General features: G+C 47.4%; 1 protein-coding gene across 1 annotated transcript in view; it reads right to left on the reverse strand.

Annotated features, from left to right (window-relative positions):
• FBN3 (fibrillin 3) overlaps positions 1-16,002 on the reverse strand; it is a 127,274-nt gene that overhangs the window by 101,580 nt on the left and 9,692 nt on the right. Inside the window, exons 4-5 of the mRNA XM_033136571.1 lie at positions 13,942-14,037; positions 12,325-12,420 (exon numbers count right to left, since the gene is read on the reverse strand). Coding sequence (XP_032992462.1) covers positions 12,325-12,420; positions 13,942-14,037 — 192 coding nt within the window. The remainder of the gene's footprint in view (positions 1-12,324; positions 12,421-13,941; positions 14,038-16,002) is intronic.

The raw sequence follows: 16,002 nt of genomic DNA on the forward strand, positions 1-16,002 counted from the left end.
CGGGAAGGCTGCCCTCCTGGCAAGGAGCCCCCCCCCGCCACCGCGAGCCCTCACCGGCCCCACCTTGCCGCTGCAGCGCTTCACAATTAACCCATATTCCCCGCTTTCCAGGAACTGTGGGATCATAGCGTTGGAAGGGGCCCTGGGGTTCATCCAGACCAACTCCCCTGCAAAGGCAGAAATTTGCAGCTGTCCCAAACGGGGATCGAACCTTCAACTTTGGCGTCATCATTGCCAAACTCTAACCAACTGAGCCATCCGGGAGAGCAACTGCAAATTGAGGCTTGGCAGTATAGCGTCTAGATCAAGGGAGGTAATAGTACCACTATATTCTGCTCTGGTCAGACCTCACCTGGAGTACTGTGTCCAGTTCTGGGCACCACAGTTCAAGAAGGATACGGACAAGCTGGAACGTGTCCAGAGGAGGGCAACCAAAATGGTCAAAGGCCTGGAAACGATGCCTTAGGAGGAACGGCTTAAGGAGCTGGGTAAACATTAGCCTGGAGAAGAGAAGGTTAAGGGGTGATATGATAGCCATGTTCAAATATATCAAAGGATGTCATATAGAGGAGGGTGAAAGGTTGTTTTCTGCTGCTCCAGAGAAGCGGACATGGAGCAATGGATTCAAACTACAAGAAAGAAGATTCCACCTAAACATTAGGAAGAACTTCCTGACAGTAAGAGCTGTTGGACAGTAGGATTTGCTGCCCAGGAGTGTGGTGGAGTCTCCTTCTTTGGAGGTCTTGAAGCAGAGGCTTGACAGCCATCTGTCAGGAATGCTTTGATGGTGTTTCCTGCTTGGCAGGGGGTTGGACTGGATGGCCCTTGGGGTCTCTTCTAACTCTAGGATTCTATGATTCTATGAATTCAACATCCTTGGTCCAGTATATCCATAGCTCTCAACTTTCCCCTTTTTTCAAGGGAAATTCGCTTATTCCGACTGAATAGGTTTCCTTGCAAGAAAAGGGAAAAGTTGACAGCTATGAGTATATCTGAAGGAGCGTCTCCACCCCCATCGTCCAGCCCGAACACTGAGGTCCCACTCCGAGGGACTTCTGGCGGTTCCCTCGCTGCGAGAAGCCAAGTTACAGGGAACCAGGCAGAGGGCCTTCTCGGTGGTGGCGCCCGCCATGTGGAACGCCCTCCCTTCAGATGTCAAAGAGCGCAACAACTCCCAGACTTTTAGAAGACATCTGAAGGCAGCCCTGTTTAGGGAAGCTTTTAATGTTTGATGGATTTTAGTATTTTAATATTTTGTTAGAAGCTGCCCTGAGTGGCCGGGGAAGCCTAGCCAGATGGGCGGGTTATACAGGTGAAAGTTGAAAAATTAGAATATTGTGGAAAAGTCCATTTATGTAAGCAATTGTTTTCATTAACTACTGGAGTTTAATATACGAGATAGACTCATGACATGCAAAGCGAGATATGCCAAGCCTTTGTTTGTCATAATTGTGATGATTATGGCGTACAGCTGATGAAAACCTCAAATTAACTTTGGGGTTCTCATCAGCTGTACGCCATAATCATCACAATTATAGCAAATAAAGGCTTGACATATCTCGTTTTGCATGTTGTGAGTCTATCTCATATATTAGTTTCACCTTTTAAGTTGAATTACTGAAAGAAATGAACCTTTCCACGATATTCTAATTTTTCGAGTTTCACCTGTAAATATATTATTATTATTATTATCAAACAACGTCGGGGTGGGGTGTCTAAAGATTGCGTGCAAGTAAAATCTACTCAGAGAAGACCCACAGGGATGCATCTGATGCTGGTCCTAACTCAGCGTAGACCCACTGAATTGGCTGGGCATGAGTAACCCTGCGATCTTTGGATGGAGGAGGAGGAGGAGGAGGAGGAGGAGGAGAAGAAGAAGAAGAAGAAGAAGAAGAAGAAGAAGAAGAAGAAGAAGAAGAAGAAGAAGAAGAAGTATGGATAGCTCGGTTGGTTAGAGCTTGGTGCTGATAATGCCAAGGTTGCAGGTTCAAACCCCATATTTGGCAGTCTCTTTCAAAGCAAGTACAGTTGTACCTCGTTTCTCAAACTTAATCTGTTCCGGACGTCCATTCCAAAACCAAAGCGTTCCAAAACCAAGGCGCGCTTTCCCATAGAAAGTAATGCAAAACGGATTAATCCGTTCCAGACTTTTAAAAACAACCCCTAAAACAGCAATTGAACATGAATTTTACTATCTAGAGAGACCATTGATCCATAAAATGAAAAACAATGGACAATGTACTGCAGTCACACAATCAATCAATCAATCGGTAGCTGAACCGGGTTCCACAAAGTCACAAAAACCAAACAAAAAGAGCCGCAAAAACATAAAGGCAAAATAAATAGGAAAAACAGACAGACCTCAGCGTAACACTCAAATTGTCAGCGTAGCACTCAAAACGGAAGCGTGGCACTCAGAACGGAGCATATTCGGCTTCCGAAAAAAGTTCGCAAACCGGAACACTTACTTCCGGGTTTGCAGTGTTTGGGTTCCAAGTTGTTTGAGTACCAAGGTGTTTGGGAACCAAGGTGCCACTGTACTCTATTACGAACTTAAAAATGGAAAGCGTAATGCTGGTGGTCAACAAAAGAGGTTCAAAGACTCTCTCAAGGCAAATCTTTAAAAAAATGTAGTATAAACACCGACAACTGGGAAACACTGGCCTGCGAGCGCTCCAGTTGGAGAACAGCCTTGACCAAAGGTGTCATGGGCTTTGAAGACACTCAAACTCAGGACGAGAGGGAGAAACCTGCTAAGAGGAAGGCACGCTTGGCAAACCCTCACCGGGACCAACTCCTGCCCGGAAACCTATGTCCCCACTGTGGAAGGACGTGTGGATCCAGAATTGGCCTCCACAGCCACTTACGGACTCACTGTTAAGACGGTGTTCATGGAAGACAATCTTACTCGGCTACGAGGGATCGCCAAAGAAGAAGAAAAATTCCTGCATTGCAGAGGGTTGGACTAGAGCATTCCATTATTCTATTATTCTTTGAAGTTAGATGGGCAGCATATAAATATTATTATTATTATTATTATTATTATTATTATTATTACTTAGTTCGCTAGCAATCCATTGAAATTAATGGACCTATCTCAACCATTGATTTCAGTGGGCTGTCTCTTGAGTAGGATAAAACTTTGGATCTGGCCCCATGCAAACAGGATTGTGTTGCACCCACAAAGAGCGCGTTGCCAAAAATGTCTCCGATCCCATGCAAATAATGTTGCCACCTTTCCTCGCGGGGTGTGTGTGTGGAACTAACATGGTTTTTTTCCTCAGGGGGTTGGTCTAGATGACCGTTGGGGGTCCCGCCCAAGACTACAGTCCCGATTCCACGATTTCAAAAGACGGCCAGCGCTCAGCAGTGAAGCCTTTTTGAAATGCCTCTCTTGGTTTTGTTTTTTGTTTTGTTTTGTTTCTTTAAGACGTAAGAAATTGCGTTTAGTCCCCACGCTACCCGAAAATTTAAATGCTGCCCACATGGCCGGCGCTCGAGTTTCACGGTGGTGCCCGTTTGCCATCAGGAAACTGTAAATCCAACCGGCGGAAAAGCCAGCAAGATTGTGTCTCACTCTCCGATTTCCTCTTGGGTGTTTTTCCAGCCCTCGGAATGTCTGGCCCTGCAAAGGGAAGCCGGCCAGATTTTCCTTTTCTACAAATAACCAAAACACGGGAACGCGATTCCCTGAACAATGAGGTAAGAGAGCAGAGAGGTGGGCTGTGGGTGCGACTCGGCCTCAGCGGGAGATGAACAAATTTCATGTTTCTCTGTCCCTCCTGTTCCCTGTCCTGAATTCACTTATCCGCATTTCTGCAGCAACAATGGGGACAACATTTTGGTTATTATGACTGTTATTATTGGTTTCTATTGATTTGTTGTTTCTAAATGTTTGGTGGTTTGTTGTGTTTTATGTATGGGCAGGATAGATAGAAAGAAAGAAAGAAAGAAAGAAAGAAAGAAGGAAGGAAGGAAGGAAATAAGGGAGGGAGGGAGGGAGGGAGGGAGGGAGGGAGGAAGGAAGGAAGGAAGGAAGGAAGGAAGGAAGGAAGGAAGGAGGAAAAGAAGGAGAAAATAAGGAAGGAAATAAATAAGGAACGAAATAAATAAGGAAGGAAGGAAATAGGAATGGAGGAAAGAAATAAGAAGGAAGGAAGGAAGGAAGGAAATAAGGAAGGAAGGAAGGAAATAAGGAAGGAAGGAAATAGGGAGGGAGGAAGGGAGGGAGGGAGGAGAAAATAAGGAAGGAAATAAATAAGGAAGGAAGGAAGGAAATAGGAAGGAAGGAAGGAAGGAAGGAAGGAGGGAGGAAAAGAAGGAGAAAATAAGGAACAAAATAAATAAGGAACGAAATAAGGAACGAAATAAATAAGGAAGGAAGGAAATAGGAAGGGAGGAAGGAAATAAGAAGGAAGGAAGGAAGGAAGGAAATAAGGAAGGAAGGAAGGAAGGAAGGAAGGAGAAAATAAGGAAGAAAGGGAGGGAGGGAAGGAAGAAATGAAATTATTATTATTATTATTATTATTATTATTATTATTATTATTATTATTATTATTAACTTCCACTATGTGAGTATCTCCACTAGCAGCTCTGCTTAGCTGAATAACTCCCACTGAAGTTAACGGACCCATCATTTGCACTGGGTTCGCTCTGATCAAACGCAATGAAGACGGACTTATGAGCTCACAGAATTGCACTCTTAATGAACTTCCTGAAGAGTTTGTTTGCAGTTGGTTTCTCAAAGTGCCTGTTTCACCCGCTCCTTCAGCTGATATACTTATGGGCTCATTTGCATCTGCTGTTTCTGAACAATAACACTTGACTCGGAGAAAGAACAATGAACCTTTGTGTTAGGAAGTAGCCGGTAAAGAATTTCTCCTTTGTTTCATGCTAAGAAACAAGGCTTGGATGAAGTTTGTCATACTATGGCATGGGTAGGCAAACTAAGGCCTGGGGGCCAGATCCGGTCCAATCACCTTCCAAATCTGGCCCGCGGACGGTCCGGGAATCAGCGTGTTTTTACATGAGTAGAATGTGTGCTTTGATTTAAAATGCACCTCTGGGTTATTTGTGGGGTATAGGAATTCGTTCATATTTCCCCCAAAAAAATAAACCAAGGACAAACTTAGTTGGTCTCTAAGGTGCTACTGGAAGGAATTCTTTTATTTTTCATTTTGTTTTAAAGATTCATTCATTCATTCTTGGGGACGTCGTGTGCTTCTTGGTGAAGCAAAAAATTTCGGATGGGTTTGGGGTTTCGTAGGGAAAAAGCCACATTTCAGTTTGGGCATCGGTTCAGGGAGTAGAAATTGAATGGAGGAAATTTCTCCCCACAACTCTCCAAAGAACCTCAACCGAATACCCGCCCCAACTGGCGATGACGGAGGCTCGCGACTACGGTGCCTCCGTTTGCCGTTTGACACCAAGTCAACTCGCTTGCCTTCCAGATCCCTTGCGCTCTCAAAAAGTTAGGTTTCCAAATGCGGCTGGAGCGGCTTCGACACTTCTTCCAGCTCCCCCATCGCGCACAAAAATAAGTGTCTGTTAGGGGCAGGAAATGATCCAAGTGGGAACTGGCACAACCTTCCTCATTAAGTGAATTGCCTCTGAAGTGGGCACCATTTCCTAAGCAATCGGAGTGCCAAGTTCCTCCGTTAACAAAGACGTCTCTCTCTGTCTCTCTGTCTTCCCCCCACTGTGTGGGTCTTTCTGGGTTTGGCATGTAGGGTCCTCGGGAGGGGAAATTTGGCACAGGTGGGATTGGGAAAGTGCCAGTCGTTTGCTTTTGCTTTTTTAAAAAAGCACACAAACAGGAACAGAGGGTTTTTTTTTCCTTTGCATCAAATGCCCAGTCCAGAAATTTCCTTTCCTTTCTAAGAAACAGGCAAATCCTTGAAGTGTGCATGCACACGAAAGCTCATACCAAGAATTAAGATTGCCGGAAAAAAATATCAACAATCTCAGATATGCTGATGATACAACCTTGATGGCAGAAAGTGAGGAGGAATTAAAGAACCTTTTAATGAGGGTGAAAGAGGAAAGCGCAAGATATGGTCTGAAGCTCAACATCAAAAAAACTAAGATCATGGCCCCATCACCTCCTGGCAAATAGAAGAGGAAGAAATGGAGGCAGTGAGAGATTTCACTTTCTTGGGTTCCATGATCACTGCAGATGGTGACAGCAGTCACGAAATTAGAAGACGCCTGCTTCTTGGGAGAAAAGCAATGACAAACCTAGACAGCATCTTAAAAAGCAAAGACATCACCTTGCCGACAAAGGTCCGTATAGTTAACGCTATGGTTTTCCCAGTAGTGATGTACGGAAGTGAGAGCTGGACCATAAAGAAGGCTGATCGCCGAAGAATTGATGCTTTTGAGTTATGGTGCTGGAGGAGACTCTTGAGAGTCCCATGGACTGCAAGAAGATCAAACCTATCCATTCTTAAAGAAATCTAGTGCTCACTAGAAGGACAGATCCTGAAGCTGAGGCTCCAGTACTTTGGCCACCTCATGAGAAGAGAAGGCTCCCTGGAAAAGACCCTGATGTTGGGAAAGATGGAGGGCACAAGGAGAAGGGGACGACACAGGACGAGGTGGTGGGACAGTGTTCTCGAAGCTACTAACATGAGTTTGGCCAAACTGCGAGAGGCAGTGAAGGATAGGCGTGCCTGGCGTGCTCTGGTCCATGGGGTCACGAAGAGTCGGACACGACTGAACGACTGAACAACAACAACAAAGGTGCTACTGGAAGGATTTTTTTATTTTGTTTTGACTATGGCAGACCACCACGGCTACCTGCCTGTAACCTTCCATCTCCCTGAGAGTTCCTCAGAGCAGTTACAGTCGTACCTTGGATCTCAAACGCCTTGGCTCCCGAACAATCGAAACCCAGAAGTGAGTGTTCCGGTTTGCGAACTAATTTTGGAAGCCGAACATCCGGCAGGGCTTCCGATTGGCTGCAGGAGCTTCCTGCAGCCAATCAGAAGCTGCGCTTTGGTTTCCGAACGTTCTGGAAGTCGAAAGGACTTCCGGAACGGATTCCGTTCGACTTCCGAGGCAGGACTGTACTCCTCTCCTTTGACGTCCTGCGGAGAAGAAACTGTCCTTCTTGCGCCAATCAAAAACCTGAGAATTTGAGACCAAAATGACGAAACGTCGTCGTAGAATATCTAAAGAACTATTATAGTTGCACGAAAGCGCGAGCAGGATTTGAAATGTGAGTAACGGAGAAGAAGAGTTTGGATTTGATATCTCGTTTTATCACTACCCGAAGGAGTCTCAAAGCGGCTAACATTCTCCTTTCCCTTCCTCCCCCACAACAAACACTCTGTGAGGTGAGCGGGGCTGAGAGACTTCAGAGAAGTATGACTAGCCCAAGGTCACCCAGCAGCTGCATGTGGAGGAGAGGAGACGCGAACCCGGTTCACCAGAAAGACATTAAGGCTAATATGGAGAGATAGAAATTAAAATATGCAATGTTAAACATGTAATACCATGGGGGGCCAGATGGGAAGTCAATGGATAAAGTAAAGCTGCAGAATGTAAACTTCTGAAAACCAAATAAACATTTTCTTTTTTTGGGGGGGGAACCCTCAATAAATACACAAATACTTAATAAATAAAACAATAACAGACCAGTCAACACAGAAGCGAACATCCTTACGCATCAGCTTACAGCAGGCATGTCCAACAGGTAGATCATGATCTACTGATAGATCACCGGACGTCTGTGGTAGATCACCGGTAGATCAGTGGCTCCCCCCAAAGAAGCTAAAAAAACTTTGGCTCTCCTAAAAAAAACCCTCAACATCTTTTCTCTGCACCCCTAAAATGACCTGAACCACCAAAAACATCTGAAGAAGTGTGCATGCACACGAAAGCTCATACCAAGAACAAACTCAGTTGGTCTCTAAGGTGCTACTGGAAAGAATTTCCTATTTTGTTTCACCAAAAACAGGACTTTCCTTCCTAAAAAAAGAGCTCAGTCTTGCTTTCCTCCCCCCTAAAGAAGCTCAACAACTTTTACTTGAATCTCAAGAAACAGGGCTTTCCTTCCTAAAAAAAAAAGCTCAACAACTTTGACCTGAGCCCCCCAAAAGGGGGTAGATCACTGCCAGTTTTTAACTCTGCGAGTAGATCGCAGTTTCTCGGGAGTTGGCCACCCCTGGCTTACAGCACCCAGGGGTGTCAGCTGATTGGCAGGTGAGCATCACTCCGGAGAAAGGGTCTTTGGGGGAATCCACCACAAAGGAAGGGGGCCGCACCCCCCGGGAGGGGTAAATCTGTGGGGGACTGTTGGCTCTTCGTTGCTGGAAGCTGAGAGCGAGGCTGGCAGGGAGAGGGCGCTTTGAAACTCTATCCTATCTCCGCGGCACACACAGCAAGCCCTGTGTTTGTCTTGGCTGTGGCGAGTCTGTGTGTAGACACAGCTGCGAAGCTTGTTTCATCTCCAGCTCTGAGCCAAAGCCAAATCCATTCACCACAAAGCGAAAGAGGGAGAGGGAGAGGGAGGGAGGAGCGTTTGATTCGAGGCTTTTGTACTTTACAAGATCCCTCCAAAATCGGCCCGAGGCACAGAATGGGTGCAGGGCAACGGCGATTGCCATGAGCTTAGGATTCAGCCCGGGATCAAATCTACAAGGTTTAAATGTCACGATTCGAATACATCCCAGGCTGCCTTCTTTCAACATGTTGGTACGCATCAGGTTTTATTTGAATAAATAAACCTACCCGGACCCTGAGGTCATCTTCTGAGGCCGTCCTTCATGTGCCTCCTCCTCGAGAGGTCCAGAGGGTGGCGACACAAGAACGGGGCCTTTTCTACAGTGGCCCTCCCGTCTGTGAAACCTAAACTATGCTCAATAAACTCAAAGCAGCTTACAAATATATATAGACCTATACATCACGACATAAACAAAAAAGAATTTGCAACAGAAGCCCTTCCAAAAACGAATATCCCATTGAAGTTGCAATGGAAGCCCTTCCAATGACCAATATCCCCTTGAAGTTGCAAGGGAGGCCCTTCCAATGACCAATATCCCATTGAAGTTGCAATGGAAACCCTTCCAATGACCAATATCCCCTTGAAGTTGCAATGGAAGCCCTTCCAATGACCAACATCCCATTGAAGTTGCAATGGAAGCCCTTCCAATGACCAATATCCCATTGAAGTTGCAATGGAAGCCCTTCCAATGACCAATATCCCATTGAAGTTGCAACGGAAGCCCTTCCAATGACCAACATCCCATTGAAGTTGCAATGGAAGCCCTTCCAATGACCAATATCCCATTGAAGTTGCAACGGAAGCCCTTCCAATGACCAATATCCCATTGAAGTTGCAACGGAAGCCCTTCCAATGACCAACATCCCATTGAAGTTGCAATGGAAGCCCTTCCAATGACCAATATCCCATTGAAGTTGCAACGGAAGCCCTTCCAATGACCAATATCCCATTGCATACGTTAAAAGATTGATTGATCAAGATAAGACGACGACACGTTTTGAAAAAGGAAGACAGAAGTTTGACTCGCATGAAAAGCTCAGCAATATTCTTTTTTGTTTTCTTAAGGTCTGAACCTCTCCGTATGGAGGGAGCCCCATCTCCCAGGTACCACAGTGGGGTTTCCCCTGAATGGGGTCTCCCACACTTCCCCAGGCCCCCGGCCCTAGAAAGCACAGGGCCAGGTGGTTTCCCCACGATTCCAAGTTTCAAGTCTGAGCGGTTTCGCCTTCGCCCTGCTTCTTTCCCCTGGAAAACCCTGCTTTTCAGCACTAAATCGGGGAAACAGCAATCTGCAGAAAGCCCCATTGCCGTTCAGTGCCCAAGGTCCAGTTTCCCCACGGGAAAACAGTGGGGCAACAGAGCTAAGCAAATACATTTCCCCCCTCCCCAGGGAGAATATCTGCAATGTCAACCCATTAGAAAAGAAACAAGGTTCATTTGCAGCATTCCCACCCCCACCCCGGATATTCCGTGACATCAGGCCTTCTCTGTAGTGGCACCCGGCCTGTGGAACTCCTTCCCACCAGATGTCAAGGAGAAAAGTAACTATATAACCTTTAGAAGACAGCTCTGTATAGGGGAATTTTTAATGTTTGATGTTTTATCATGTTTCTGTATATGCTGGAAGCTGCCCAGAGTGGCTGGGGCAACCCGGTCAGATGAGCAGGGGACAAATATTATTATTATTATTATTATTATTATTATTATTATTATTATTATTATTATTATTACTTTTTTGTAGCACGTTCTTCCACCCAGCCACTGCCCCAGAAGGATGCCTGAGCTCCACCCCTGAGAAACTGTTGGGGGGATTTCTCCTCTTTGCAGAGGAATCAGGTGAAATAGTTTGTGTGTTTCTCAGTTTCTCTGCTTGCACGATCAGAGGAGAATTTCAAGAGGCAGCCTCAAAAGTTGGGTTGCAGCTAACCGAGTTGTACTCAGAGTAGACCTGCCGAAACTGATGGACTACCGGCACATTAGTCGTGCCTGTTAATTTCAGCGGGACAATTCAGAGAAGGATTTAGCTGGATTCAACCCCGATGGTCGTAGCCAAGGCAGTGTTTACGCTATTTTTGGAACTTGAGTGAGTATATTCTTGATTCCGTCCCAGATACAATGTTCAACGCTATCCGGGTTCTGACTTGAGTGATGGGCTTCAGAAGAACTTAGGGCTGTATAGCCAGCACAGAGCTAGGTTACAGCCACATTATCATAGAATGTTACAGCTGGAAGGGACCCCCAGGGGTCATCTAGTCCAACCCCCTGCAATCCAGGGATCTCAGCTAAAGCACCCAGGACAGATGGCCATCCAACCTCTGCTTTTAAAACCTCTGAGGAATGAGAGTCCACAGCCTCCTGAGGGAGTCATTTCCAGGGTCGAACAGCTCTTACTGTCAGAAAGGTCTTCCTGATATTTAGTTGGAATCTCCTTCCTTGTAGTTTGAAGCCATGGGTTCGAGTCCTACCCTCTGGAGCAGGAGAAAACAAGCATGTTCCCTCTTCCATGGGACGGCCCTTGAGATATTTGAAGATGGCTATCACATCTCCTATGGTTTTCCCAGTAGTGATGTACGGAAGTGAGAGCTGGACCATCAAGAAGGCTGATCGCCGAAGAATTGATGCTTTTGAATTATGGTGCTGGAGGAGACTCTTGAGAGTCCCATGGACTGCAAGAAGATCAAACCTATCCATTCTTAAGGAAATCGGCCCTGAGTGCTCACTAGAAGGACAGGTCCTGAAGTTGAGGCACCAGTACTTTGGCCACCTCATGAGAAGAGAAGACTCCCTGGAAAAGATCCTGATGTTGTGAAAGATGGAGGGCACAAGGAGAAGGGGACGACAGAGGATGAGATGGTTGGACAGTGTTCTCGAAGCTACTAACATGAGTTTGGCCAAACTGCGGGAGGCAGTGAAGGATAGGCGTGCCTGGCGTGCTCTGGTCCATGGGGTCACGAAGAGTCGGACATGACTGAACCTTCTTTGGAGGTCTTTAAGCAGAGGCTTGACAGCCACCTGTCAGGAATGCTTTGATGGTGTTTCCTGCTTGGCAGGGGGTTGGACTGGATGGCCCTTGTGGTCTCTTCCAACTCTATGATTCTATGAACGACTGAACAACAACAATCACATCTCCACCTTTCCCGGGCTAAATATACCCAACTCCTTCGACCGTTCCTCGTAAGGCATGGCTTCTAGACCCTTGATCATCCTGGTCTCCCTCCTCTGCACACGATCCAGGTTGTCCGCATCCTTCTTAAAACCGCGGTGCCCAGAATCAGGAGTAGACCCTCAGAAATTAATCGCCTAAATGAGTCGCGCCTGTTAATTTCAGCGGGCCGACTCGGAGAAGAATTTAGCTGGCTTCCACCCCGACGGTTGCAGCCAACGCAGCGTTGATGCTATTTCGGTAACCTGGAAGCGTATATTCTTGATTCCGTCCCAGAGACGGCGTTCAGCGCCGTCCAGGTTCTGGCTTTCGAGTGATGGCTTCAGAAGACGTTTGGGCTGTAGCCAGGCATAGAGAGCTAAAGCCGTATCCAGTTAATGTCACCCTTGTTCCGCCGGCAAAATGGTTTTCGCCGGCGGGCATGTTTGCGCAGGGAAGAATGTGCCGAGGAAGTTCCTGGGAACTTCGTGGCACAGCAGAAATCCAATGAATTACTCCAGCATTGGATTCCTCGGTTGCACAATATTAAAACTCACCTGTCTGTTACGAGCCTTGGCAGACAGAGGAAGCTGGGTCTACAGCCCCACCTAAGTGCGAAGGGCCTCCGTCTTTCTCCGTGGACGGCACAGAAGGTGCATAATCAGCCCAAACCTACCTCTCTCGCACTGGGGCCCCGTGAATCCGTACACGCAAGCACAGCGATTTGGCCCGATGCAACGACCTCCATTCTGGCAGCCGCTTTCGCAGACAGCTGTGAGGGGAGCAGAGAGAGAGAAAGAAAGAAAGAGAGAGGGAGTGAAAAAGACGGAGCTTGCATTGGCCAGGAATCAAGGAGCGCTCTCCAGGAAATGCCGTCGTACAGTGGGGAATCGGGAAGCCGGCCAGCGTCTCCGCTCCTCCTTTCTGCCGATCCGAACGCGGAGAGCCAAAAGGGATGGGAGGCTGTTTCGGAGGGGTGGGGTGAAGCCACCCAAATTGGGGGGAGGGAGCCTACATGAGACGCAGAGAGCCTTGCCTGAGAGGCAGGGGGCTTCGTGGGGCTTAAAGGAGGGGTGGTGAAGGAGATAATATCAATCATCCGAAGAGCGGACAGGGCGCTCCGGCGGGGAAAGGGATTTTAAACCGCTCCGCTCAGCCCAGCGCTGTGATGTGATGAGGACAAAAAATGCCCACCCTTTGGTCATCCGCATTGGTTGTTCAAGGGGCTGGGAGGGGGGTCTGTGTGCGAGTCAGAGAACCGTAGAGCTGTAGAATCGGAAAGTTGGAAGGGACCCCCGCGGGTCATCCAGTCCAACCCCCTGAAATGCAGCAATCTCAGCTAAAGCACCCGTGACTGATCTGCTTAAAAACCTCCGAGGAAGGAGAACCTGCCTTCACACGGGAGTTGCAGTGGCCGCCTTTTGGTGGCCTTGTGTACTGCGCCATGTCGACAGCCTTGCATTTCTATGTATATAGGAAGGAAAGGCGCAGGAAGTTGGGTGAATTTCCATGCGCATTTCTCCTGGTATATGCATTTTTGGTACAATTTTGCCTTATTTTTTTTCCCTTAACATGCCTTCCTGCTACATGTGCTTTTCTGTGACGACTGCACTTGCTACCAATTAGTTTCCAGGCCCAATTCAAAGTTCTGGTTCTGACCTATAAAGCCTTAAATGGCTGAGGACCACAAAACGAAGGTTACCAGATTTTTTTCAATGAATCCGGGGACCCTTGGGGGGGGGACTTGAGTAGCAACAGGGAGTCAGTTTTGCTTAATGGCTGCAATTAGTCTTGCAGGCAAAGGCAAGGGGTGAGATGGCTAAAGATAGCTATGTTATGTATAATGAGATAAGAATCCAATGTCTTTGTTCAGACCAGGTTTCTCCATGGTTTTAAGTTTGGTGATTAGTTGCAATTCAGCCACTTCTCTTTCCAGTCTATTTCTGAAATTTCTTTGTATTAAGACAGCTACTTTGAGATCTTTTATAGAATGTCCTGGGAGATTGAAGTGTTCTTCTACTGGTTTCTCTGTCTTGTGATTCCTGATATCAGATTTATGTCCATTTATCCTTTGGCGTAGGGTTTGGCCTGATTGTCCAATATAGAGAGCTGGATTTTGTTTCGACTATGGCAGACCAACACGGCTACCCACCTGTAACTGGAATTTTAATCAATGTTTTATATTCGCTGTTGGCTGCCCTGAGCCCGGTTTTTAAACCGGGAAGGGCGGGGTATAAATAAAAAAATTATTACTTATTATTATCGCTAACATCATGAACACCCAGGTACTCACGCTGGCCGCAGTAGGTCCCAGTGTATCCTTTCTGGCACAGACAATTTTCCTCGTTGCAGCTCCCTCCATTCATACACCTCACATTGCAGGACTGAACTGGGGGAGGAAGCAGGAGACAGGTTTACGGAGGTGGCAGAGGAGGAGGAGGAGAATGGCGAGATGCAACGGCAGAGAGTTTAACGGTGAAGTCATACCTCGCGGTATGCGCACGTTCTGGTTACGCACCGCGGTGACCCGGAAGTAACGGGACGCGTTACTTCCGGGTTCGGCGGTTCGCGCATGCGCAGAGGCGCCAAATTACGTCATGCGCAGAGGCCCCGATTCGCGTCGCGCACATGCGCAGGCGCGCCGCTTCATGATACGGACGTCACGGGTTACGAACGGGGCTCTGGAACGGATCCCGTTCGTAACCAAAGCTACCACTGTACACACAAACACACACTTGTCAGGTTTATACATTTCACTGATTTTACAATCATTTTGACATTTCAAAGCTCGACTTCCTCCCCCCCCTCTTTCTGAGGCTTCTTAAATTTATTTGTAATATCTTCTGCATATTCCAAATTAACTTCTTTGCTCCTTTATTCATCTCTCTTATGAAACTGCAGGTTGTTACAATAGTCCTGCCAATGTTCTTATCTGTTGACAACTCGCCTGTAAATATTCAGTAAACCATTTCTATTATTTTATTAAAAGGTTTGTTATCTTGATTTCTTATTCTTCCCGTAATTTTCGCCGTTTCTGCATATTCCATAAGTTTTCGTATCCATTCTTCTGGCGATATTCTGGCCCCCATCTCCGTAGCGTTAGTTCCTATCGCGTCACCCAATGAAACCAACCTTGCCCACCCAATGCAGAATTAGCCTTGGGAACTCGCAGCCATAAGACATGGCGGCAAAAATAACCTGGGTGGCTTGATGGGGGTAAGGTCTCTGCCTGAGCTGCTGCCTGCCAGAGTAGAGGAGAGCTGGGGAACCACAGGCCTGGCAGCTGAATACAGCCCTCTGGGGCACTCAGTGAGCCCCACAGGACTCTTCTCAAATCTGGCCTTCATCCCAGGCTGCCCCCCACCTCTTCTCAGACCTCTTCCCCATTCCCTGCCCTGCTCCGTACTCTCCTTTAGCTGGAGTCTCCAGAGGCGGTCGGAGGATGGGTGGCGGTTAACGGATTGAGGTTGAACCCTGGCAAGAAATAAGTGTTTCTGGGAGACAGAGGTTGGGCAGATGTGGGGGACTCCCTGGTCCTGAACGGGGTAACAGTGTCCCCGAAGGACCAGGTGCACAGTCTAGGAATCATTTTGGACTCACCGCTGTCCATGGAGGCGCAGGTCAATTCTGTGTCCAGGGCAGCTGTCTCCCAGCTCCATCTGGTACGCAGGATGAGACCCTCCCTGCCCGCAGACTGTCTCGCCAGAGTGGTGCATGCTCTGGTTATCTCCCGCTTGGACTACTGCAATGCGCTCTACGTGGGGCTCCCTTTGAAGGTGATGCGGAAATGACAACTAATCCAGAATGCGGCAGCTAGACTGGGGACTGGGAGCAGCCGCCGAGACCACATAACACCGGTCCTGAAAGACCTCCATTGGCTCCCAGGATGTTTCCGAGCACAATTCAAAGTGTTGGTGCTGACATTTAAAGCCCTAAATGGCCCTGTATCCCTGAAGGAGCGTCTCCACGCCCATCACTCAGCCCGGACACCGAGGTCCAGCTCCGAGGGCCTCCTGAGGGCAGGGCACCATTTTAGGTTTTGCCAAAGGTCCCCAAATACCCTGGGCTGCTGGCCCAGGCAGCCAGTCAGCTAAAAGGACCAACGGTCTGATTTAACATATGTTATTCATAGTCATGAAATCTGGAGTCTTACTTGATTTTTAAGGGAGGGGCGAAAGCTCGGTGGGAGAGCATCTGTTTGGAATGCAAACAGTCCTAAATCCCTGGCAAAGTTTCTAAGACAAAACAAAACAAAACAAAAAACCTTCTGCAGTCAGTCTGTGCAGACAACAGCAAGATGGAGCGATAGTCTGACTTGGGATGACGCGGCTTGCTAAGGAACAGTTTCTCACAT

This window comes from Lacerta agilis, chromosome 18 (assembly GCF_009819535.1).
Source record: "Lacerta agilis isolate rLacAgi1 chromosome 18, rLacAgi1.pri, whole genome shotgun sequence".
In the NCBI taxonomy this organism is placed as follows: Eukaryota; Metazoa; Chordata; class Lepidosauria; order Squamata; family Lacertidae; genus Lacerta; species Lacerta agilis.